Source organism: Salvelinus alpinus, chromosome 34, assembly GCF_045679555.1.
Source record: "Salvelinus alpinus chromosome 34, SLU_Salpinus.1, whole genome shotgun sequence".
NCBI classification, from domain to species: Eukaryota; Metazoa; Chordata; class Actinopteri; order Salmoniformes; family Salmonidae; genus Salvelinus; species Salvelinus alpinus.
In genome coordinates, this window is record NC_092119.1 from 17,870,465 (window position 1) to 17,882,228 (window position 11,764).

The 11,764-nt window shown below is 43.8% G+C and overlaps 1 protein-coding gene across 3 annotated transcripts in view; it reads right to left on the reverse strand.

The window, feature by feature from the left end:
- LOC139563400 (coiled-coil domain-containing protein 85C-A-like) overlaps positions 1-11,032 on the reverse strand; it is a 93,669-nt gene extending 82,637 nt beyond the window's left edge. For 2 of the 3 annotated variants that reach the window (XM_071382042.1, XM_071382040.1), the window contains exon 1: positions 9,348-11,032. In XM_071382042.1, coding sequence (XP_071238143.1) covers positions 9,348-10,053 — 706 coding nt within the window. In that variant the 5' untranslated portion in view covers positions 10,054-11,032. The remainder of the gene's footprint in view (positions 1-9,347) is intronic. The other variant, XM_071382039.1, reaches the window with a different exon arrangement.
- Between the last annotated feature and the right edge of the window lie 732 nt (positions 11,033-11,764).

An 11,764-nucleotide genomic window follows, 5' to 3' on the forward strand; every position in this document is an offset into this window, starting at 1 on the left:
AAGATGAGAAGAGTGTATAACACACACACTGTAACTGTAGGAGGGCTGACTGCCACTTTTAAGATGAGAAGAGTGTATAACACACACACTGCTGTGAGAGAGAGTGCCCGGCGCAAAGCCTTTTCCTCTGAGGCAGCGCTGGAATGAATCCTCTGAATTTATAGTCGAACTAATCTCAACAAGTGGCCTCTCTCACCGTACATATCCCTCTACACGCACGCACACACGCAAACACACACACACGCAAACACACACACACGCACGCAAACACACACACACGCACGCACGCACGCACGCACGCACACATACACACACACACGCAAACACACACACACGCACGCAACACACACACACACACACGCGCACGCACGCACGCACGCAAACACGCACGCACGCAAACATACACACACGCACGCATGCACGCACACACGCACGCACACACACGCACGCACGCACACACACACACACACGCTTGCACACACAGAGAGAGTCTAAAACTGTGACTGATAACCCTCCCACATGACCCGGCTAGTAAATAAAAGCAGTGGGTAAAACTGACAGCGACACTGTGGCACCTCGTTCCCCTCAGCTTCAGTGGCTGATTTAATAGGCCAGAGAGCAGAGAGAACCAATAAAGTGGCTATAACTCTTTGATTGACCCCACCATGACCACTGCATCACACACAGGTGAGAGAATGCTGGAGGAGAACATTAGTCTTGGTGGGGAAAGAATTTCCCTGTTAGTCTACACCCGTTATGACACTGTGACAATGAACCAACCAGAATACAACAGCCAGCCAGGCTCTGACCGAGCAGCTTGTGCCAAAACCAGACCACATTACTATTCACACAACAATGGCACTATGATCAATACAGTTTGTCCATCAGAGTATTATTAACAAAGGCCACATGCAGGGCTGTATGCCCACTGTAACAATGGCTTTGTCACAGCGATCACCAGCCAGTCACAGACCTGACACTGCAAATTTCACACATTGGATGTGTTCCAAATGGCACCCTATTCCCTAGTAGTGCATTACTTTTGACCAGGGCCCATAGGGCTCTGGTCAAAAGTAGTGGACTAAATAGGGAATAGGGTGCCATTTGGGACACAAACACATTGATTAGCCTTAGCCACATGGACAAAAGAGACACACATACTGTCTCAGTCTGTACTGTAGCTGTATTGAGGAGATGGTCTGTACTGTAGCTGTATTGAGGAGATGGTCTGTACTGTAGCTGTATTGAGGAGATGGTCTGTACTGTAGCTGTATTGAGGAGATGGTCTGTACTGTAGCTGTATTGAGGAGATGGTCTGTACTGTAGCTGTATTGAGGAGATGGTCTGTACTGTAGCTGTATTGAGGAGATGGTCTGTACTGTAGCTGTATTGAGGAGATGGTCTGTACTGTAGCTGTATTGAGGAGATGGTCTGTACTGTAGCTGTATTGAGGAGATGGTCTGTACTGTAGCTGTATTGAGGAGATGGTCTGTACTGTAGCTGTATTAAGGAGACTGTCTGTACTGTAGCTGTATTGAGGAGATGGTCTGTACTGTAGCTGTATTAAGGAGACTGTCTGTACTGTAGCTGTATTGAGGAGATGGTCTGTACTGTAGCTGTATTAAGGAGACTGTCTGTACTGTAGCTGTATTGAGGAGATGGTCTGTACTGTAGCTGTATTAAGGAGACTGTCTGTACTGTAGCTGTATTGAGGAGATGGTCTGTACTGTAGCTGTATTGAGGAGATGGTCTGTACTGTAGCTGTATTGAGGAGATGGTCTGTACTGTAGCTGTATTGAGGAGATGGTCTGTACTGTAGCTGTATTGAGGAGATGGTCTGTACTGTAGCTGTATTGAGGAGATGGTCTGTACTGTAGCTGTATTGAGGAGATGGTCTGTACTGTAGCTGTATTGAGGAGATGGTCTGTACTGTAGCTGTATTGAGGAGATGGTCTGTACTGTAGCTGTATTGAGGAGATGGTCTGTACTGTAGCTGTATTGAGGAGATGGTCTGTACTGTAGCTGTATTGAGGAGATGGTCTGTACTGTAGCTGTATTGAGGAGATGGTCTGTACTGTAGCTGTATTGAGGAGATGGTCTGTACTGTAGCTGTATTGAGGAGACGGTCTGTACTGTAGCTGTATTAAGGAGACTGTCTGTACTGTAGCTGTATTGAGGAGATGGTCTGTACTGTAGCTGTATTAAGGAGACTGTCTGTACTGTAGCTGTATTGAGGAGATGGTCTGTACTGTAGCTGTATTAAGGAGACTGTCTGTACTGTAGCTGTATTGAGGAGATGGTCTGTACTGTAGCTGTATTAAGGAGACTGTCTGTACTGTAGCTGTATTGAGGAGATGGTCTGTACTGTAGCTGTATTGAGGAGATGGTCTGTACTGTAGCTGTATTGAGGAGATGGTCTGTACTGTAGCTGTATTGAGGAGATGGTCTGTACTGTAGCTGTATTAAGGAGATGTTCTGTACTGTAGCTGTATTAAGGAGATGGTCTGTACTGTAGCTGTAATAAGGAGACGGTCTGTACTGTAGCTGTATAAAGGAGATGGTCTGTACTGTAGCTGTATTAAGGAGACTGTCTGTACTGTAGCTGTATTGAGGAGATGGTCTGTACTGTAACTGTATTGACGAGACTGTCTGTACTGTAGCTGTATTAAGGAGACTGTCTGTACTGTAGCTGTATTGAGGAGATGGTCTGTACTGTAGCTGTATTGACGAGACTGTCTGTACTGTAGCTGTATTAAGGAGACTGTCTGTACTGTAGCTGTATTGAGGAGACAGTCTGTACTGTAGCTGTATTGAGGAGACGGTCTGTACTGTAGCTGTATTGACGAGACTGTCTGTACTGTAGCTGTATTAAGGAGACTGTCTGTACTGTAGCTGTATTAAGGAGACTGTCTGTACTGTAGCTGTATTGAGGAGACAGTCTGTACTGTAGCTGTATTGAGGAGACGGTCTGTACTGTAGCTGTATTGAGGAGATGGTCTGTACTGTAGCTGTATTAAGGAGATGGTCTGTACTGTAGCTGTATTAAGGAGATGGTCTGTACTGTAGCTGTATTGAGGAGACGGTCTGTACTGTAGCTGTATTGAGGAGACGGTCTGTACTGTAGCTGTATTGAGGAGATGGTCTGTACTGTAGCTGTATTGACGAGACTGTCTGTACTGTAACTGTATTGAGGAGACGGTCTGTACTGTAGCTGTATTGACGAGACTGTCTGTACTGTAGCTGTATTGACAAGACAGTCTGTACTGTAGTTGTATTGACGAGACTGTCTGTACTGTAGCTGTATTGAGGAGATGGTCTGTACTGTAGCTGTATTGAGGAGATGGTCTGTACTGTAGCTGTATTGACAAGACAGTCTGTACTGTAGCTGTATTAAGGAGATGGTCTGTACTGTAGCTGTATTGACAAGACAGTCTGTACTGTAGCTGTATTGACGAGACTGTCTGTACTGTAGCTGTATTGAGGAGATGGTCTGTACTGTAGCTGTATTGACGAGACTGTCTGTACTGTAGCTGTATTGAGGAGATGGTCTGTACTGTAGCTGTATTGAGGAGACGGTCTGTACTGTAGCTGTATTGAGGAGATGGTCTGTACTGTAGCTGTATTAAGGAGATGGTCTGTACTGTAGCTGTATTAAGGAGATGGTCTGTACTGTAGCTGTATTGAGGAGACGGTCTGTACTGTAGCTGTATTGAGGAGACGGTCTGTACTGTAGCTGTATTGAGGAGATGGTCTGTACTGTAGCTGTATTGACGAGACTGTCTGTACTGTAACTGTATTGAGGAGACGGTCTGTACTGTAGCTGTATTGACGAGACTGTCTGTACTGTAGCTGTATTGACAAGACAGTCTGTACTGTAGTTGTATTGACGAGACTGTCTGTACTGTAGCTGTATTGAGGAGATGGTCTGTACTGTAGCTGTATTGAGGAGATGGTCTGTACTGTAGCTGTATTGACAAGACAGTCTGTACTGTAGCTGTATTAAGGAGACTGTCTGTACTGTAGCTGTATTGAGGAGATGGTCTGTACTGTAGCTGTATTGACGAGACTGTCGGTACTGTAGCTGTATTGAGGAGACGGTCTGTACTGTAGCTGTATTGAGGAGACGGTCTGTACTGTAGCTGTATTGAGGAGATGGTCTGTACTGTAGCTGTATTAAGGAGATGGTCTGTACTGTAGCTGTATTGACGAGACGGTCTGTACTGTAACTGTATTGAGGAGATGGTCTGTACTGTAGCTGTATTGAGGAGACAGTCTGTACTGTAGCTGTATTGACTAGACTGTCTGTACTGTAGCTGTATTGAGGAGACGGTCTGTACTGTAGCTGTATTGAGGAGATGGTCTGTACTGTAGCTGTATTGACGAGACTGTCTGTACTGTAGCTGTATTGAGGAGACTGTCTGTACTGTAGCTGTATTAAGGAGATGGTCTGTACTGTAGCTGTATTGACGAGACTGTCTGTACTGTAACTGTATTGACGAGACGGTCTGTACTGTAGCTGTATTGAGGAGACGGTCTGTACTGTAGCTGTATTGAGGAGACTGTCTGTACTGTAGCTGTATTAAGGAGATGGTCTGTACTGTAGCTGTATTGAGGAGACAGTCTGTACTGTAACTGTATTGACGAGACTGTCTGTACTGTAGCTGTATTGAGGAGACGGTCTGTACTGTAGCTGTATTAAGGAGATGGTCTGTACTGTAGCTGTATTAAGGAGATGGTCTGTACTGTAGCTGTATTAAGGAGATGGTCTGTACTGTAGCTGTATTGACGAGACTGTCTGTACTGTAGCTGTATTAAGGAGATGGTCTGTACTGTAGCTGTATTAAGGAGATGGTCTGTACTGTAACTGTATTGACGAGACTGTCTGTACTGTAGCTGTATTGACGAGACTGTCTGTACTGTAGCTGTATTGACAAGACAGTCTGTACTGTAGTTGTATTGACGAGATGGTCTGTACTGTAGCTGTATTGACAAGACAGTCTGTACTGTAGCTGTATTGACGAGACTGTCTGTACTGTAGCTGTATTGAGGAGATGGTCTGTACTGTAGTTGTATTGACGAGATGGTCTGTACTGTAGCTGTATTGAGGAGATGGTCTGTACTGTAGCTGTATTGACAAGACAGTCTGTACTGTAGCTGTATTAAGGAGATGGTCTGTACTGTAGTTGTATTGAGGACATGGTCTGTACTGTAGCTGTATTGACAAGACAGTCTGTACTGTAGCTGTATTGACGAGACTGTCTGTACTGTAGCTGTATTGAGGACATGGTCTGTACTGTAGCTGTATTGACAAGACAGTCTGTACTGTAGCTGTATTGACTAGACTGTCTGTACTGTAGCTGTATTGAGGACATGGTCTGTACTGTAGCTGTATTGACAAGACAGTCTGTACTGTAGCTGTATTGACGAGACTGTCTGTACTGTAGCTGTATTGAGGAGATGGTCTGTACTGTAGCTGTATTGAGGAGACGGTCTGTACTGTAGCTGTATTAAGGAGACGGTCTGTACTGTAGCTGTATTAAGGAGATGGTCTGTACTGTAGCTGTATTGAGGAGACGGTCTGTACTGTAGCTGTATTGACAAGACAGTCTGTACTGTAGCTGTATTGAGGAGATGTTCTGTACTGTAACTGTATTGACGAGATGGTCTGTACTGTAGCTGTATTAAGGAGACTGTCTGTACTGTAGCTGTATTGACGAGACGGTCTGTACTGTAACTGTATTGACGAGACTGTCTGTACTGTAGCTGTATTGAGGAGATGGTCTGTACTGTAGCTGTATTGACAAGACAGTCTGTACTGTAGCTGTATTAAGGAGATGGTCTGTACTGTAGCTGTATTGACAAGACAGTCTTTACTGTAGCTGTATTGACGAGACTGTCTGTACTGTAGCTGTATTAAGGAGATGGTCTGTACTGTAGCTGTATTGACGAGACTGTCTGTACTGTAGCTGTATTAAGGAGATGGTCTGTACTGTAGCTGTATTAAGGAGATGGTCTGTACTGTAGCTGTATTGAGGAGACGGTCTGTACTGTAGCTGTATTGACGAGACTGTCTGTACTGTAGCTGTATTGACAAGACAGTCTGTACTGTAGTTGTATTGACGAGACTGTCTGTACTGTAGCTGTATTGAGGAGATGGTCTGTACTGTAGCTGTATTGAGAAGACAGTCTGTACTGTAGCTGTATTAAGGAGATGGTCTGTACTGTAGCTGTATTGACGAGACTGTCTGTACTGTAGCTGTATTGACGAGACTGTCTGTACTGTAGCTGTATTAAGGAGATGGTCTGTACTGTAGCTGTATTGAGGAGATGGTCTGTACTGTAGCTGTATTGACGAGACTGTCTGTACTGTAGCTGTATTGAGGAGATGGTCTGTACTGTAGCTGTATTGAGGAGACAGTCTGTACTGTAGATGTATTGACTAGACTGTCTCTACTGTAGCTGTATTAAGGAGATGGTCTGTACTGTAGCTGTATTGACGAGACTGTCTGTACTGTAGCTGTATTGAGGAGACAGTCTGTACTGTAGCTGTATTGACGAGACTGTCTGTACTGTAGCTGTATTAAGGAGATGGTCTGTACTGTAGCTGTATTGACGAGACAGTCTGTACTGTAGCTGTATTGACTAGACTGTCTGTACTGTAGCTGTATTAAGGAGATGGTCTGTACTGTAGCTGTATTGACGAGACAGTCTGTACTGTAGCTGATTTGATGAGATGTGATGTATGTCCAGCCAACTGTCCTTACTGTAAGAGTATCATCTGGGCCACAGAGTTTATCATCTGGTGAAAACAGGGGTTGAGGGAGTAGGGAGTAGTGGAAAGATAGGATAGAGGTAATTTAGAAGGAGTGAGTGGAGAGCAGTGGATAGCGATAAGTGCATATCTAAGATAAGATAAAGACTCGGTTTATAGGGAGGATCCATTAGCAGACTGTGTCCTTTCAACTTTTCAACACAGCTAGATTACTATGAAGTTAAACACAGCTTGTCTAAAAGTTGAATACAGTTTGACTACTATGAGGCCTGGCGTGGGTCCTACTTAACATGTCAACATATGGACAGTTTGCAGAGCTCAGGCAGTGCACTGTAACAGAAAACTGTAAATTATACACTAATTTGGGGAATTATCAACAGTAAAATACTCTGAAACGTTTTACTGCTGCATACTGTAAATTATGGTGCATTGTGGGAAAATGTTGTGGGCGTGGAAAGAATTGCTGTAGTTCCAATGGTACTGGAATTTTTGGAAAGCCAAAAACCTTTTGACCACTAGTGGGTGCATGGTATTGTTGTTTCTTGCTCATTAACATATTTTGAGGCGTGCCTTGTAAGAGGATATATTTGTTGCACCCATGAGTGAGATTGTTGTACCAACTTAACTCATAAGTGGTTAATGTACTGTAATGTGTAAACACTTGACCTAGCAGCCCACTTGCTCTCACCAATCCCTTGTAATTACAGTAAAATACTGTAAAATACAAACCCCTCCCCTCCCCTCAATGAACCCATTCATTCAATCATTCATTTATTCAGATTATGGTAGCAATTTGTTTTTTTTACAGTATAATATAATACATTTTACGGTGTGGTACTGGGTGTCATTACACAGTACTTGCTTTGATACTGTATGTATATTACAGTCAGTGTACTGTAATATGAAATACAGAATTTGACTCACCACCGAGCTGCCTGTAAGCTACTGTCAATTTCATGTTTTTTTAAATAAAAACCACGGTGTGGTTCCCACCGTGAAGCATGGAGGAGGTGTGATGGTGTGGGAGTGCTTTGCAGGTGACAGTCTGTGATTTATTTAGAATTCAAGGCACACTTAACCAGCATGGCTACCACAGCATTCTGCAGAGATACGCCATCCCATCTGGTTTGCGCTTAGTGGGACTATAATTTGTTTTTAAACAGGACAATGACCCAAAACACATCTAATTGAGATGGTTTGGGATGAGTTGGACCGCAGAGTGAAGGATAAGCAGCCAACAAGTGCTTAGCATATGTGGGAACTCCTTCAAGACTGTTGGAAAAGCATTCCAGGTGAAGCTGGTTGAGAGAATGCCAAGCGTGTGCAAAGCTGTCATCAAGGCAAAGGGTGGCTACTTTGAAGAATCTCAAATATAAAATATATTTTTATTTGTTTTTGGTTACTACATGATTCCATATGTGTTATTTCATAGTTGTGATGTCTTCACTTTTATTCTACAATGTAGAAAATAATAAAAATAAAGAAAAACCCTGGAATGAGTAGGTGTGTCCGAACTTTTGACTAGTACTGTACCTTGGTGGTCAGGGTGTGTGGAGAGGGGTGAGGGTGGGAACCCACTGGAAATACCCACATCCACATATCTCTACATCTCTTATCTACCACTCAACACTAACAGCAGCAGTAATGTAAACTTCCTCTGAACCCAGTCAGCCACCATGTTATTACTATGTAACAGGGCATGACAGAAAGGCCTGGTTCACCTTCCAAGGAGGTGTTTATGTATAGCATACTAGCTGACCATGAACAGATAAATAAGCATTTGTCACATTTTACATTAGGTTGCACATGAGTCTCTTGTGATATGACATACGATACAGTGCAAGGTGTGGTTATGGGTGCACAGATTAGATTGAAATGCAGACCACATTCAAAGGTGGGAGGGACATTGTTTTAAGACTGTCTGGTTTTGGGGTGATAGGTCCTTATCGGACTCTCCATGTCTCCTTGTGGACCATTAACAGGTCAGGAGGTCATGATGGCCTGGGCATGTTCCAAACTGGCCTGACTCCTTCCTGATAAGACTGCTTTTATCATGATGTCGCTGGGACACTCTGATGTCAGAGGTGTGAGTTAAGGGCATCAGTGTGACAAGTGGGGTTCTATAATTCTAGGCTGTGTTCCAGATGGCTCACTATATAGTGCCCTACAAGACTCAAAAGTACCCCAAATGTATGTTTTTTGGGCAGGACTTCAGTTCAAACCAATTCTATCACACACGTACAAGTAACTTGTGTTCTTGGCTATTTGCATATTAAACTCTCATTCACTTTCTCTACTCACACAGCCAGCTAGGGCAGATTTCAGAATGGCTAATATCTGTAGGCTATACATTTAATACATCTGCATTAAAGGACAGCACTAGGCCCCCTACGTACCAGTCACACATTGGAGTCCTATATATCAAACTAAATATGTAGCCTATAAAATTAAGATTCCCATCATCTTCAATAATAAGGTGCACTGCACAAGTTGGGGGTCTTGTTGCACTCTGTAGGGAAACTCACCCACACATATTCTATAATGCATAGGATTTTATGTCTTTCTATGGACTCACCATGCAGTTCATTAGGGATGCTCCTGTGGATGTGTGACACCTGCGACAGGTCGTCCATAGACCTCCGCAGGGACGCTATCTTCCCCTCGGCCAGCGTGTGTATGTGGTTGTGGTCAGGACTACCGGCACTGCCGGTGCTGGAGGTACTACTCCCGTCCCCGACGTCCCTAATGGTTCTGGTGCCCCCGTTCAGGTTGGTCAGGCTGGACTGGGAGTCTATAGAGCTCCGTGACCCGGTTCCGTTCCTCTCCTCCTCCAGCATCAGAATGATCTCCTTCAGTTCCAGGTTCTCCCGCATCACAGAGTCCTGGTTGGCTTCCAGATCCTTCAGCTTCTGATGGTACACCTCGACATCCTGCCACATCGATCCGGCTGTGTAGCGGCCGAAGTGTTGCCACTCCCGGGACAGCATCTTGCCCTTCTGCCTGTCGTCGTCCAGGAAACAGCAGAGCTCCCGGAGCTCGTGGTTGTCGTCCTGTAGCTTCTGGTTGATCTCCTTGAGGCTGCGGATCTCGTGAAGGTGGACCTGTAGTCTCCGGTTCACGTCTTTCATCATGTTCCCGTGATCCACCATTAAGTTCATTTTCTCGTTATCCGTTCTCCGTAGCCTCCTGATGAGCTCATCTTTTCCGAGCCTAGAGAGCTCCTCGTCCGTGAGTTTGCTCAAGTCATCCAGCAACGGTCCGTCTGGGGCATTTCTGTCCATGTTCCCCTCCTGGTGTTGCGCTGCTACGTGGGTTCGATTGCACTCTAAAGTGTCCGGATCTATAGGATGTCTAAACGGAGGCTAAACAGTGACTTTGTAAAGAAAAGAAAATCCATGATAGATGAAGTTATTCCAATGCGACATGAAGGAAGGATAACGATGAATTCAACAGGCCAGGAATCTGTAGCCTAATAAAAACAAAACGCGTTGGAGCTAAGCAAATAGGCAGACAAGTAAGCAGGTAGGCACTAGATAATCCCCTTGTAAAATTCAGCAAAATCGCAAAAAGCATATTTTGGTTTTCATTCCGATAACTGCTCTCAGAGTGGAGTTTGGAGAGACACCGTGTCCGCTTTTACGCACCGGACAGACCGGGAGAGAAGTGGTTCTCTTTGGACATCTGATTCGCCGAATTATTTGAAAGGATCTCCCACAGCAAGCACTGCATCAACTCGCAATGTCAGAGCTTTTGTGTCCACAGCGCAGGTTTGCTTTCAGCCAGGCAATATTCATTCAAAAGACAGAAATGTTCACGCTAACAAGCGCAGACGAGCTCATAATGCAATTCCTCCTTTACAAGCAAGGCCGACATTCACTAAAGTGACAGTATTCTGATCAAATGATGTCCTCAATCAAGGCAGCAAGGTTGGAATCAGACTTCGTTGAATTCGCCCTCTGATCTCAGCATCCTGTCAGCTTCAAGCTTGACGCAACCAACTCAAGAAGATTTGTTCGGGCGACCAATCAGGGACTAGTAGAAACCAGTACCCTATTAGTTGGAGCAGGTAGATAAAAGGAGAGCCTTGTAGTTTGACTCCACTGTTCAGTCTTCTTAAAGGGCCAGCTGGCAGATTTCACGAGGGGAACATCTCTCATTTGAGTTTCAGAAAGTAAACTGAAGTGCATTTGTTCGTAAACAAAAAATTTGTGGGCCTATTTGGAATGCAAATAAATACGAGGCCATTGGCCTATTGCCCATCATTTTCTGGATAATAAAAAACCCCGAATGAAATACTCTTTAGGCTACTGGCTAATAATAGAGTTATAACAGAGTAGCCTATGCCTAACTTTGTATGATACTATGATATGTTATGGAATGTGACAAATGGGAGTCTAATTAACAAATACAAATAGTATATTGTAGAACAATTATTAGCTATGGCTGTAGATACAGATTTGGTGTTTTCTCATTATTTGCCTGGGAGTTTGATGCATAGTTATTATGCATATATGCATATATTCTTCCTCATTCACCCCAACTTAAATTACCATAAGAGTTGACTGTCAGGATTTGCAGGAGGAGAGGCCACTAAGAACTATAGGCCTATGACATTGATTTTAAAGCTTAAAAGCTTTAAATACAATCATATTTGTATCATATTTGTACTGTGTACTTGAGCTTGTGTCCTCAAAAGTGACTACACCTCAGCAATTTATAAAACATTTTACCAGAAAGGGGAGATTTTAACCTTTATTGGAGTATGCAGCATTACTAGTTATTTGTTATGGTCCTAATAAATAATGACTTTAGAGGATTATGTAGATTACATTTTAGATTACATTTAGTTCCTACATTTAAGAGGTTAATAGCTGACCATAAATATTATGATCAATAATAAAATAATGATACAATAATGTGAAAATTTGATCGTTTACTGAAGTTCAACAAGTTGTGAGGACATGGATTGGGGCCACGGGTTGGGGCCACGGG